General features: G+C 36.6%; 1 protein-coding gene across 1 annotated transcript in view; it reads left to right on the top strand.

Moving 5' to 3' along the window:
- The window catches only part of LOC123704495 (cyclin G), a 40,177-nt gene that overhangs the window by 22,194 nt on the left and 2,309 nt on the right, over positions 1 to 15,674 (top strand). Inside the window, exons 2-8 of the mRNA XM_045652877.1 lie at positions 6,331 to 6,496; positions 9,324 to 9,542; positions 10,507 to 10,622; positions 11,408 to 11,535; positions 12,401 to 12,567; positions 13,994 to 14,105; positions 14,825 to 14,922. Coding sequence (XP_045508833.1) covers positions 9,360 to 9,542; positions 10,507 to 10,622; positions 11,408 to 11,535; positions 12,401 to 12,567; positions 13,994 to 14,105; positions 14,825 to 14,922 — 804 coding nt within the window. The 5' untranslated portion in view covers positions 6,331 to 6,496; positions 9,324 to 9,359. The remainder of the gene's footprint in view (positions 1 to 6,330; positions 6,497 to 9,323; positions 9,543 to 10,506; positions 10,623 to 11,407; positions 11,536 to 12,400; positions 12,568 to 13,993; positions 14,106 to 14,824; positions 14,923 to 15,674) is intronic.

Raw genomic sequence — 15,674 nt, 5'->3', positions numbered from 1 at the left:
GAATCAATAGATAGTTCATAGTAGGTATTTAGGTAACTTGAAGTAAATTAAATTGTGCATAGTAGGTAGGTAGGATCTTAGAGTATACAAAAAAAAAATAAGAATAAATTCCCGCGTCGTTTATGACGAAATCCTTAGATCATTAAGACGAAATCCGTCTCGTAATCGATTTTTTTAATTTCTTATTTATAAAGCACTAGCTGCTCCCCGTGACTCCACTCCTGTTGGTCGTAGCGCAGCGTGATGATGTATAGCCTATAACCTTCCTCGATAAATGGGCTATCTAACACCGAAAGAATGTTTCAAATCGCACTAGTAATTCCTAAGATTAGTTCGCGCGCTCAACTAAATAACAAATAAATAAACTCTTCAGCTTTATAATATAAGTACTTATATCTATAAAATACTATTTAGTGTGTGTTTACCTCTGTGAAATTTTTTGCACGTATCACTGTACATTAAATGCATATCCAGTAGAAAAAGAAAATTATGTCCATTGTGCACGTGAGAGCGTGTGCGATTTCACTCTGTCGTCAGTTCATTAGTGTATGATATACGTATTTATTGCCACTGATTAAGAATTACTAGATGGTGCAGTGTTGATTATAAGAAGTGTCAGTGTGTATTTATATTATCTAGCTGAAAACTTCGATTTTTTTGCGCTTCAATAACGAATTTTTTAGCTATACTTACATCTAATTTGAAAACAAACGTGAATATTGCTTCACATGGATTATTAATTCGTTTGAATTATCATTAACTATAATTTCGTTTAGGATATGAAACATGTTGTATTAGACACACACGTTCAATGTTCATATTTATTACTTGATATTATAGGACAATATTGTTACGATTGGGGGCGTAAAATGTGATGTTAAATTTCAATATTGAAGTGTATTATTTATTAAGTTATTTAGGGTGCTTTTGCAGCAATAATGTGCGGGGATGTGTATTGTGTAGCGAGGATTGTGTTTGTAAATAACCAATCATATCGCTTTTAAACTTTAAACTAAATAAAGCACACTTAAATCAGTCAAAAAATCCATACTAATATTATAAATGCGAAAGTAACTCTGTCTGTCTGTCTGTTACTCAATCACGCCTAAACTACTGAACCAATTTTCATGAAATTTGGTATGGAGATATTCTGATACTCGAGAAACTGACGCAATCCCGGAAATCCCACGGGAACGGGAACTATGCGGGTTTTTCTTTAACTGCGCGGGTGAAGCCGCGGGCGGAAACCTAGTAACAACCTACTAACACCTAGTATCAAGAATATGTAGATTTATGATTGTTAATAATCTAAATCAATAGATTGACCAAGTCAATTATCTCAATCAACAGTTCAATTAATAGTCTCTAGTCTTAATAAAACGGCGTCTTTCTCCATTTATCGCATTTTAAACTTGATTTATTCCCGATTTATAAATAGAGCAAATCCGTTAAAATAACGGATTTTCAAATTAATGAAAATGATAACCTTATCATTAGTTTATGTAATAAATAATAAATATACATATTTTTGACATTGAACTTGTAAAAATAACTGATTAGAAATTGCATATAACATGTTATCAAACAATAATCTACTTTATTTAATTTTAACATCAAATAATTTTAGACGAAGAGAAAATTATTGAATCACATTAAGTCATTTAGTTTGAAGTTTGAAGCGATACTATTGGTTATTTACAAACACATTCCTCGCTACACATCCACATTATTGGTGGAAAAGCACCATAAGAGCTAGTGCGCAAGAGCAACTTTTGTCTCCGCAACTATTTAGTCTCTCCCATCAACTCTATGGGGAGTTGCGTAGCTACGTGCGCGCACGGAGCGACAATTTGCGGAGACAAAGTTGCTCGTGCGCGCTGGCTCTAAGTAAATTGCGCTTAATCTAAACGCCTATTTTATATTATAATAGTCTGATCTAGTAATATCTATATTCTATGATACTTGTAACCTTGATAACAGTATCGTGTTCGCACGTGTGTTCACGTGAATACGCGTGATGTGCGTAATGGATGGAGCGGAATTAGTGAGGTTTGTGTTATATACTTAATAGATAGATAATTAGTTTAGAGCTACGGCAGAAAGGACCGAGTCGGTTATACATATTACATATTAATTAAATATTTATTTATTTCGAAATCTTATCAATTTCGAACACACAGTTTTGATGTATCCGAGAGTGTAGTAAGACGAGAAAAATCATACATCCGTTCCAGTTCGATAAAAAATAATATTTTTCTCAGAAAATTTTCAAGTATATGATGTTTTCTCAAAATAAAATTACATATTTTCTACAAAAATAGATGGTACGAGAATTTTGTTGTTTTGCGTCAGATTGATATAAAAAGATAGTAAGGTTTATTGACTGATTGCTAGAAAACAACAAGTAGGTACATTGTACTCGTCGTGATTGTCACGAATTCACGATGTATTGATAGACAATCTGACAAAAATACTTTTGTGCGCAGTGCGGGAAGGAGATATAAAGTTTAATTAGTAATATTACAAATTATTGGTAGGTATGTAAAGAAGAAGGATTTGATTGGTTGTTTTAATTTATTTATAGAATGATTTCACCAATTTTGGAAGTTAATATTCCCTTAACACCTTACGGAGGCACTATTTAGGTATACATATAGGGCGAAACCAGGACAATTAGTAATTAGTAGTATGAAAAGTAACTATCAGGGGCCGTATGACCTCTTATTCCCAGTCAGTTTACGCCGTGAATTGAACTGACTGGAACATTCATATAATACTTATAGATCAGAATATAAATTTGCCAGTCAGTTCAATTCAATTCCGAGACGGGCCGCAGACCGCAAACTGCAACAGCAAACTGCAAGTGACACCACTTGTTTCTATGAACATCTATGAATCGCTGCGCGTTGCGTCTGCAGGCACTAGGCAGCAGTGTTGCCGCGCTTATAATCAATTTCATAGATGTTCATAGAAACAAGTGGTGTCGCTTGCAGTTTGCTGTTGCAGTTTGCGGTCTGCGGCCCGTCTCGGACTTGTACCTTAACGGTCATACCCCAGGAGTAATATACGTATAAATACGGCTTTACAACAAACAAGTATATTTTAAAAATGAATATTAAGTTTTAAATTACATTTTTTCGACATACAAATCATGTAAAATTGTAAATTTCTATTTGTTTCAATGATGAATGCTTCCTTACAAAGTCGGTTTTACAATAGGTGTATAGTATACTAGTAAATGATCTACCTCAAACACGAATAGAACTTCTAGAATATTCGGAGGAACAGCTTTAAAAACAAAATGCCGGCGTAGACTTGTTTACATGCTATTTTTGCTAGGGCAAGGTCATCGAGAACAGCTGATATCAAAATAATAAAGGTTTATACACAAGTAAATATGTTTGCGATGGTCGGCTGTGATTCGTTGGTGCAATGTTTATTTTGCAGTATTATGACTTCTTATTCCCAGTCAGAATGCGCCGTGAATTGAACTGACTGGCAAGTTCACAATACCATAATTAACCATGGCTGGTTATTGCGATCATAATATGAATTTGCCAGTCAGTTCAAGTCACGGAGTAATTTGTCTGGAAATAATAGGTTATGCGAAAGTCTGTGAGGATGGATGTACGTGTATGTGTGTTTGTTACTCTTTCGCGCAAAACAACTGAACCGATTACAATTAAATTTAGCACACATATAGAGGGTAACTCGAGTTAACACATACCTACGGGAATCCACACGGGAACGGGAACTATGCGGGATTTTCTTTAAAAACGCTTGTATTTGCATATATATCAGCCGATTAAAGTATCATTGGGTATCTAATTTGTTATTAACAAATACGTGTGAAAATCACACCCGGAAAAAGTGTAGGTAATATTATTATGTATTGTTATTTATTAAATAATTCCATACGTCAGAGCGTTATCAAAGTACATACTGACTTTGATAGTAGTGATAGAGATAGATAATAATACATAACAAATCAGGAAACAGTACCTACGATTATAGACTAATCTCCTTCACTAAACTCAAACTTGGTTCATCTCCGTAGAAACTGCTTTCCGAATCGGTGGTAAATGCTAAAACTAGGTATGTTATGACGTTCGAAAGTGTTTATAGAAGAAGTCTAATTTAATGTTTGAGTTCGAATTTGACGTACTCAATATTAGCTGTGCCCTGCGGTTTTACCCGCAGTGCTGAGCTCCTGTTGGTCTTAGCGTGATGATATATAGCCTATAACCTTCCTAGATAAATGGGCTATCTAACACCGAAAGAATTTTTCAAATCGGACGATTAGTTCCTGAGATTAGCACGTTCAAACAAACAAACTCTTCAGCTTTATAATATTTTGTATAGAAGATAAATTTCACCTTCAACTTGTAATGTAGTGTTTACGTAAAAACGCCTACCGTTTGGCAATGTTTTTGTGCTAAAACCTGTTGATGTTCACTTGATAGATGTGTGATATAGTTGCCAAGAAATAAGTATGTCGTAACTCGTAATAGCTGATTTGGTACTCATTTTTTAGGATTTTTTTTGTAGTTGGTAGGGACTTTTTTATGTCTGGATGGTAGGAATATTTAAGCGTGTTATATGTGTTTTGTTTTATTACATCAAGTAGGTATATTAATGGGAACAAATTAAACGGTGTAGTAACGAATTGAAACCCTAATAGTTACATTTTAAAATTTATTGATAACTAGCTGACACAGCAAAGCAGACCACCTTAATTACTTGTTGTTACTAGCGGTCCGCCCTGGCTTCGCCCATGGTACATATAGTCCTAGACAGCTGTAGGTACAGTGTCTACATCATTCAGAGAGCACGTGCTATTCTCATGGTGAAAGAATTTTTGAAATCGGTCCAGTAGTTCCTGAGATTAACGCGTTCAACCAAACTTCAGCTTTATTATTAGTATTTATTATTATAGTATTGATGGGTATGAAAATAGTTTACGTATCCTCATATCGAATGTACAGAAAAAGAGCGTGTCTGCCGAGCACACGTGTCAGAAGTGAAACTATGGCAAGATTTAAAGATACCATAATTCATGTCGCCTTATTCCATGACGTGACGGTATTGCCATGACGCGACTTGAAATTTTACTCTCAACGCGCCTAAATAATGAACTTATTTAAGCGCGTTGAACCTCAAAAACCAAACCAACTTCAAAAACCGTTTTGGGTGGAGCTGATAATCTACTCTGTGACTCGACAATAGATATCATGAACAGGCCACATTTATCTTTACTGTTATGTCGATTTGCTAAACAAATAACATGATGTGAACGTACAATTTAGTTGTTTAAAGATGATAATTTTAACGCGGAATAAAGCTGTTCAAACAAATTTACAAGACGAGATAAGATTAATTAATTAAAATATCATTTTTTATCTAATATACATATAAACCCAATAATGAATAGGTAATTGACTTAATTCAAAATTGCAATTAAAGATAAAAAATGTTGCATTAGATGATCAAAAATACTTCTGTTTCATTTTATCTTATGCCAAAATGTGCAAGAGTAAAAGAGAAAGCATTATGAAGTTGCATTAGAGAATTATAAATCATTCCGTTTCTTTCTATAGCAAAATCTCTAGAAAAAGCATTCACCAAAATGACACTGGTTGCGCCCACTTGGTTGTAAAAGCATGCACACATTGTAATTTTCGCATATTAACATAACTTTATTTACAGGTAAATTTATTTAGAAATCTGCTACAATACATTTGTAGCGCATCCCTTTGAAGAGACCCAAATCGCGAGTAGCGACGAACCTTCGACGGTTCACAAAAAAATATAGTATTAAGGGTGTCTCACACCCGGTGTATACTAAAGCGGGTCAAGGGATAGACCGTGGCGTTTTTGTTTCTTTAAACACACAAGTGTGCTCGCATTTGTATTTTTTGTGAGCATTGCGCCCTGCAATCTGTGTTCAACCACGGTTGTCATTACTGGTGTAAGAGAGCTAAGGCGGCTGGGCAATCGTCTTTCAACAAGACATTGCACCCGGTAACCTTGTTGTCCTTTGTGACGTCCCGACCTAACCATATTACCTTATCTCAAACCAAAGAATCTCCAATTTATCCTAGATCTACTATCATTGCTGACAAAGCATCGATAGTTCCTCTACCGACGCACACGTCTACCACGTTCTTGAAGCCATATTTCCACGAACCCCCAAGTTCCTGTGAACCCCCAAGTTCCTGTGAACCCCTAAATTCCCACGGACCCCCAAAATTCCCGTGAACCCCCGCGCCGTGCACGCGCTACGCAAGCGAGCGACGCACGCGCACCGTTTGACGGGAGCTCTCTCGCCAGGTACTAGGGCCTCCGCGCCCGGTCGCTGCATACGACGGGAGGACGGGCCGTGGGGGGATCGGCGAGTGGCAACAGCCGGCAACAACAAGCAACAACTGGCAACGGCTGGCAACAGCTGGCGAGTGACCAGACGAGCGACGTTGTTTGCTACAGCCAACGCACTTTGGTGAGTTTTCTTTGCTGTATACCTATGTATATCTATAACAATATCTTACATACTTAATCTTTGCTTGAATCGGTATTTATATGTGTATCTATACGTATATTATCAATATCTTTATATATGAATCTATGTCGTAGTGTCTAGATTTTTATAACTGTATCTACCACTGATCAATTTTTAATAAATTAGGGCCGATTTTTCAATCCTTGGTTAAAATTTATCCGTCCAATAAAGTATTACACGAACATTATTTTTAAAATGTCACCTGTAATTCCTGTAAAACTGTCAAATACGGACAATAAGAATACATTTTTGAAATGGTAGTTTAGTATGTTATTCGATGAATAAGTTTTAAACAAGGATTGAAAAATCAGCCCTTAATATACTACGTTACTTATAACTCCCAACTTACAAAAACACCATCAACATTCATTCAAGTATAATTTGCGTATAATTGAGCAACAAAAACTAAATATGTAGAACGCTAGCACAATAGACATACATAAATGTATGAGTTTACGAAAATAATAGTGTATTATACATAGTTGCGAATTCACGTGTGAGTTAAATATGTACTTGAAGTTTGGTATGTACTAGCTGTGTTCCCCGGTTTTACGCGCAGTACTCTGCTCTTGTTGGTCTTATCGAGATGATAAATAGCCCATAGCCTTACTCGTTGAATGGGCTATCTAACACCGAAATAAATCGGACCAGTAGTTACCGAGATAAGCACGTTCAAACAAACAAACTCTTCAGCTTTATAATATAAGTATCTATGATTACAGGTGAAGCTAATAATAGCGTGTTGAATAACTGCAAATCGAAAATCTTTTAGAAATATTTATCCCTGACTTATAAAACACAATTATATTCATCTCATACACTGATAAGAGCATAGATTGCTTCACGTTACAACACTGGTGACCTCTGTCGGCCAAATTATGTGCGATTACGAAATATGTGCTGTTGAAACTAATTGTTATGAGATGTACATACAAAATTGTGTGATATTTAGATTTTTTTTTTTTTTTTTTTGAAGAAGATGAGTTAAATTGAGTTGTAGGATTGCGTTCATCATAATACGGCCCCCTGACTTCCCTAGGGTCGACGGGATAAACAATATCTTTATTTTATTTAATATCTTTATTCAGTAAATATGTACATTTATAAATGTACTAGCTTTCCACCCGCGGCATCGCCCGCGCAGTCAAAGAAAAACCATGCTATGTGCAACTCCTTTCTCGGGTATCAAAATATCTCCATACAAAATTTCATGAAAATTGGTTCCGTAGTTTAGGCGTGATTGAGTAACAGACAGACAGACAGATTTACTTTCGCATTTATAATATTAAGTATGGATTTTAAATATTTTTTGACATGGATCATAATAAACAAGCAAAAAATTAAAATTCATTCTCTTCTAATATTATAAAGAAGATTTTTTAGATTTCGCACATAGCATAACATAGGCTGGTGCACCTGTCTTTGCTTGCTCTAACATGAATAATAATAATAATATAAAAATTTAAATAAAATATTAGTTTCCCCTTTTTGACCGTTTCAAATCGGAAAACTTGATAAATTTTAAACCATTTTTTCGTGATATTAATACCGTTTTATCCGGGAAAAACCTTATCTCACACGCTCCCACGTATTAATTAAAACAATACATTATAAAATTGTATAAAATTCGTACATAATTTCGGTTGTTAGGGTTACTGACCGTATATCGGAACATATGTTTCACGTCAATAGGGGGTTCGATGGCCGTAAGTACATGTTGTATACGCGATTCTGATTGGCCGATCGTTGAAGGCAAATTTGTTTTTGTTAAAGATTTCAATTTATTTGGGTATTGTTTTGTTGTTATATTTATATTTTTAAACTCATTTTCTTTGCGTAAATAGTAATTACTGATGTTGAAAATAAGAAAGTAATTACCCTGTTTTGTTAGGTATATCACAAAGTGATAAACCGATTTCGATGTGTTTGAATACATGATAGATGTTACGTAGTGAGGAACAAAGTTTACTGCTACTAGTTTATAACAGCAAAAGTGTTTACAAAACGTTTAAACAAGCAGGAATTCATTATATTATTTTCACAAAACTGTATAAAATGTTCAATAAATTACCTATGTAGTGGTTAAAATGAAAACATAGAAATATGCATTATTGCGACTCAGATATTTGATACGTATTTATTTTCGGAAGGAAACCCTTGAAGCTTTTAATACGAGGAAGTTTTAACATGACAGTATTATCAAATGATAACATGGTGTTTGTTTAGTAAATTCTCGATATATTTTGCGTGGAATTTTCTAGAATCATTTTAAGACTTTCAGATTTCAGAGCACATAATAATATTATGGTCTTTTCGGTTAGTGTGTGATAGAGAAGTTATGTATTATTATTATGTTTAAAAATTAACAGATTCAAAACACGATAAATTACATACTTAGGTAAATTAATTGTCACGTCGGCCCGTGTTAAATGTTCGAATAGTTGGAGCAATTATTAATATTTACTAATATTATAAAGCTGAAGAGTTTGTTTGTTTGTTTGTACGCGCTAATCTTGGGAACTACTGATCCGATTTGAAAAATTCTTTCGGTGTTAGATAGCCCATTTATCGAGGAAGGTTATAGGTCATCACGCTACGACCAACAGGAGTGGAGCCACGGGGGTGAAACCGCGCGGAGCAGCTAGTGTATAAAAGTCGCGTAAATTTTAACACAAGTAAACTTTATATTTATGTATGTACCATATATATATTTCCAAATTAAGCACCTTTAATACCACAATAATTAACACATTAGATCGCATTCCAGGTGCCGATTCACCCTCCGCTCGCGCAACCCGACCGAATGTTGAGAGCGGGCGCGGGGCAGCCGGAGGCAGCCGAGCAGCAGCAGACGGTAGCGTCGCCTACACAGCAACAGCAACAAGTGCAGTGCGACGATCCGTCAGCGATGTACGCGACGCTCAACGAGTACCTGCAGATGGAGGGCAAGTTCCAGCCGAGGTTGGGCTTGCCGCACGAGTCGGAGGTGCGTGGAATGTTCTAGAAGTGTGTAGAATGGTGTAGGATCGTCTAGAATCGTGTTGAATTTTGTAGGGGATCGTCTAGAAACAGAATCATCAAGGGTCGTCTAGTTTTGTTTAGAATCCACTAGAAGCGTCTAGAGCTGTCTAGGGTCTACTAAAATCGTCTAGAATCAGCTAGGATTGTGTATAATCGTCCTGTATTATGTAGGCTTGGCTAAGAAATAATATATTCAACCAACTTCAAAAAGGAGGCTCTCAATTTTGTTGGTTTGTGTCTTCAGAACATTCGTGTGAGTCACCGATTTTGGTGCCACTATTTTGTATTTTAAAGTAGCTTCCAGTTGGTCCCATCAATCTTTGTTTAGTTCTGATAATTTGAAGGTTTAATATCTTGTTAAAAATGATTATTTCGCCTGCTTATTTAATAAACTCAACTATCTAGCTGTGACCTAACGCAATATTATACCGTATGTATGCAAATTTACATAACCCAATAGTAGGTACTTGTATATGATTGTTAAGAGAAAGTGTCAAATGGTATAGAGTGAGTCTTTGGCAGGTTTGTATGTTTGTCTTTGGTCGTAATGTTGGTTTTGTCATAATTATTTCGGACTGACCGGTTGGCTCGGTTTGTAGTTGCCTTGCCTTCCAACCGGGGCAAATATTTGTGTGATGAACATAGATGCTTGCTCTGTGTCTGGGTGTCAATTATCTATATAAGTATTTATTTAAAATTATATATGTATGTTTATCAGCCATCTGGTTTCCATAACACAAGCGAAAGCTTAGTATGGAATCAGATTGTGCCGTGTGTGAAAATTGTCCTAAAATATTTATTTATTTTAAAACTTCATTTAAAGTTTAATTTCTTACATACTTCTTAAGTCTCAAGTATCACTTATATTTTATCCCATCATTTTTTCACTATTACACAAAACCCGCTAACCGCTGAACCGTTTCCGATAGAACGGCGAGGTGACGATAGGCGCACGGGACGGCGCTGCGCACGTGCTGCGCTGTCTCAAGGTGTGGTTCGATTTGCCGACCGACGTGTTGATAAGTGCCGTTAGTCTGTTTGACCGGTGAGTGCAATATATTTATATTTAACATTAGACAAACACACATTTGAAAACCACACAAAAAAGATTAACACACACATTCAAAAACCACAACAATAAAACATACGAGATCTATAAATATCACAAATTCGTATACAATCAGAAAAAATGCAATCTCGCTCAAAAATTGTCCGATCCTAAACTCTGCCCACAATATATATTCATGACTAGCAGTTCCGTGCGGTTTCATCCCCGTGGCTCCACTCCTGTTAGTATTAGCGTGATGATATATAATATACCCTATAGCCTTCCTCGATAAATGGGCTATCTAACACCGAAATAATTTTTCAAATCGGACCAGTAGTTCCAGAGATTAGCGCGTTGAAACAAACAAAGCCGCCCGTGGTACATATTTTGCAATAAAAGATAGCCTATGTTCTTTCTCAGGGTCTAAAGATTGTGCCAAATTTCATCAAAATCGGTTGAGAGGTTTATGCGTGAAAACCACACATACATACATACATAATTACAAACCTTTCCTCTTTATAATATTGGTAGGTATAGATAGTGTAGATTTTCCCATCTTTCTTCTAATATATATAAATCTCGTGTCACAATGTTTGTCCTCAATGGACTCCTAAACCACTTAACCGATTATAATAAAATTCGCACACCATGTGCAGTTCGATCCAACTTGAGAGATAGGATAGTTTAGATAGAACAACTTGATAGATAGAAACGAGGCGAAGCCGCGGGCGGTAAGCTAGTATTTATTATAGTTTTATTTATCTTTATTTCCTCAATTCCAGGTTCCTAACGAAAATGAAGGTGCGCCCGTGCCACGTGCCCTGCATCACTGTGTCGTGTATGAACATCGCTATCGACGAATACGCTGAGGAGCATAAGCAGGCGCGCAACGTTAGCGTTGAGGAGTTGGGTAAGTTTTTGTTTTTATATTTATACTAGTTGCTCCGCGCGGTTTCACCCCCGTGACTCCTCTTCCCTTGATCGTAGCGTGACGATATATAGCCTATACCTTCCTCGATAAATGAGCTATCTAACACCGAAAGAATTTTTCAAGTCGGACCAGTAGTTCCCGAGATTAGCGCGTTCAGACAAAAAAAAACTCTTCAGCTTTATAATATTAGTATAGATTACTATTGTAGGATCTATACATATAATAAAATCGCAGGAATGTCAAAACGGTACATTGAATATTTTTTAAAAGAATACTTGGGGTGAGATCTACAAATATTGAAGCCAATAATATAGATTTTTTTGTTTGTTGGTCTAAATGTGTGTCCGGGCTATATTCAAAAAGTACTGCGTGAAATTACTTCAAATTTTACATGAATATTACTAACAGTTCGGTTCAACATATAGGCTATCTGCTAAAGAATAAGTTTTAGTTTTAAGCAAAATTAGAAGGCCCTGTGATCCTTTTCCATAGTATTTTTTTATCATAGTTTAGTGATTTGTAGCCAGATTTTTATTTTCATACTACAATTTTAACTATAAGTAGAAAGATGTTATTTCTTATAGTAATTATGTTGTGTCATCCGCCAACCCGCACTTGGCCAGCGTGGTGGATTATGGCCTGTACCCTCATAGGAGGCCCGTGTCCCAGCAGTGGGAACGTATATGGGCTGATGATGATGATGATGATGATGTATACACTGATTGCAATATTGATTTATTGCACAGCCTTAACAGCTCAACTTATAGCTCAACTTTAATATTGCTATGTGTTTAACATTATTCCCGTGTACAGTTAAACTAATTATTTTATCTCACGTCGACAGTATCAGTATCCCAATCGGCGTGCACGTCCGGTGACGTGGCCCGCATGTCGCGTGTAGTACGGGACAAGCTGGCACTGGCCAGTGGCGGGGCGCTGACTGCAGCTCGCTGGCTGCGCTTGCTGCGCGGCATCGTGGTGGTCGCTGCACGGGAGATGGGGGTGTGCCCTGTGAGTATACATTGCTATAATACGTTTATGTAGACGTAGTTATGCGTTGTCATGGTGACAAAGTGCGTTGCTATGGTAACGGGGCGCGTTGCTATGGTAACGAGTTTCGTTGCAATGGTAAAAAAACATGGCGGCCGCGCAACAGCTGTTGTAGTGATGGCGCGCTGGCGCGCGCTTATGGTTGCTTGGTTGCTATGGTTACACAACGTGGCGCGCGCTGCGGCTATTGCGCTCTATTAGGGGCCATCCATTAATCACGTGATGTTTTTTTGGCATTTTTTGACCCCCCCTCCCCCTTGGTGATACGTGGTGAGGTGGCGAGGTTTAAGACTACCCCTCCCCCCTATATCACGTGTATTTTTTCGTACCTGCAAAGAATCTATTTTTTAATTTATAAAAAAATACTGAAATAAGTATCTATCATCTAATTTTATTATAGAAAATTAAAGATTAGGTACAATAAACGTTCAGAGGTAGACAGAAAGATTGCAGTTTGTTTTTGGATGACATAAATTATATTGAAAGAAATGCGAAAAAGTTGTACGCGTTTGACTAAAAATAAATACATGTAACGCCGCTTTTCGGTTGAGTATCACGCGCTTGCCGAAAAAATAAATACACGTGATATATTACTTTACCCCCCCTCCCCCTGGTGATATTTCGTGATTTTTTGATGGACCCCTCCCCTCCTTTCGAGCCTCACGTGATTAATGGACAGCCCCTTAGAGGAAGGGCGGTTGCCATGGTTACATGCGCGAGTCAATGCTATTGCGCTCCATTATGTAGACGGCGCGCTCGCGCGCTCTAATGAAGCATTGGTATACCAACAGCGCTATACCAACTACTAATACTACTTCTGTATTTAATTTCATTAAAAATGGCTAATAACAACATGTCTTATTGTTTTAATACAAATTTTACATGCCAAATGTCACTCAAGTCAGCTTTGAATTAGCTGTAAAAACTAACCAGACAAATTTCCCATATTACATAATTCCTGCGCTCCGCGGTTTCACCGGCTTGGATCCGCTCCTGTGGGTCTTAGCCTAATGATATATAGTCTATAGCCTACCTCGATAAATGGGCTTTCTAAAACTGAAAGAATTTTTCAAATCGGACCAGTAGTTCCTGAGATTAGCATGTTCAAACTCTTTCGGCTTTATAATATTATAGTATAGATTACATGTTCCCCATACATATCATAATAAATATAATATCACTACAATAACATACCTACCTACCTCCGCTGTAGTAATATTGTTTTTCACACAGTCTGTTGGTTGCCTGGAAGAGATTACTTGTTAGTAATAAGGCCGCCCTCCGTGTTGCTTGTACTAGTTTAAGTTCTATTGTACCTACTTTTGTTATGTTGGCAGCACAATAAAGTGTTTAAAATAAAATAAATAACATATTCTCTCTCTTGCAGCCGCTATCCGAAGAGAAGCTAATGAAACTGCTGGAGATAGCAGTTTGTGACGCAGAGTGTGTTAACGCGAGGAGCAGTGAACTGGCGTTGGTTATATTGTACCATCAGTTAGGTGAGTTTTTTTGTCTATACGTCACTACATAGTATAAAACAAAGTCGCTTTCTCTGTCCCTATGTATACTTAAATCTTTCAAACTACGCAACGGATTTTGATGCGGTTTTTTTAGTAGTTAGAGTGATTCAAAAGGGAGGTTTTTTTTTAGATAATTTATTAGGTTTTAGACAAAGCGGACGGAAAGCTAGTATATTATAAAGAGAAGATTTGTTGCGAATACTGAGGAACCGATTTTCATGAAATATGGCACACACAGAGGGTAACTTGGATTAACGCATAGGATAGTCACACAAAATATCTCACGGGAAAGGGAACTATGCGTGTTTTGACTACGTGGGCAAAGCTGCGGGTGAAAAGCTAGTATAGAAATATTTTCTTTTTATTGAGCTCACAATAATTCTGAATACACTAATAACTTTCTCCAGACAAAAAAAATCATCATAGAATCGGTCTTTTGCGATGTGAAAGATAGGCAGACAAACAAAAAAAGAACTATACATACCGTTAATTCGTCTATCATGCAAATATTAGACAGACAGAGAAACATACAAGCATATTTTGAGGTTAAAACCAGGGAATTGTCACTTTAAAAGTTGTCTATGTGAAATACGGAACCAGATTATAGAAAACCCGCGCTCAAAGTTCAACCCTGTCTAAAATTTTTTGTAGTAAGACAGACAGACAATGTTTATTTATTTTTTCATGACATATTTCAGAATTGGACCTCGTAGAGTGGAGTAGAGAAGGTGGTCCCGTACCGGAGGAGGCGTATTGCTTGTATGAATTCGCCGCGCAACTGCAGGCGTATTGTCATGTGAGTATTATAGCAATTATTTATAACTAGCGGTCCGCCCCGACTTCGCCCGTGGTACATTTTCACGTTTTCTCTACATAAGAACCATCCTCGTACTTCAAGGAATATAATAAAAAAAGAATTAAAGATATCGGTTCAGCTGTTCTAAAGTTATGCGCTTACCAACACATTCTGGGATTCATTTTTATATTATAGATAATTTAATTTTTAAAATATAACAGTAGTTTTTATATTTTGAAATCCTGGGGTCTATCAAGCTAATTTTCAGGTCATATTTTTCTTTTCGAAACGAATGGATTTTTGTTCTTTGAGTAAATTTTTCTATTAAGATTATTAACAGTACTTTCTCTCTAGCAATTGTGGCATTGCAAAATCTCTGTTTTGTATTTTATGCACACTATGATATATTTAGATTGTTAACCTAAATAATGTTATTTTAACGTTCGATTATAACAATTTGAATGCCACTTCAGATAAGCAACGCGTCTCTCATAGTGGTACGGTCGCGCTATGAGCGATGCGTTCCTTATCCATACTAATATTATAAATGCGAAAGTAACTCTGTCTGTCTGTCTGTTACTCTATCACGCCTAAACTACTGAACCAATTTGCATGAAATTTGGTATGGAGATATTTTGATACCCGAGAAAGGTCATAGGCTACCTTTTATTGCGAAATATGTACCACGGGCGAAGCCGGGGCGGACCTCTAGTTATTTATATATAATGTCACTTTTCCGTTTCACTATAACA

Source organism: Colias croceus, chromosome 30 (assembly GCF_905220415.1).
Source record: "Colias croceus chromosome 30, ilColCroc2.1".
NCBI lineage: Eukaryota > Metazoa > Arthropoda > Insecta > Lepidoptera > Pieridae > Colias > Colias croceus.
The sequence above is the reverse complement of the archived record's forward strand: the minus strand, read 5'-3'. Positions and strand labels throughout refer to the sequence as shown.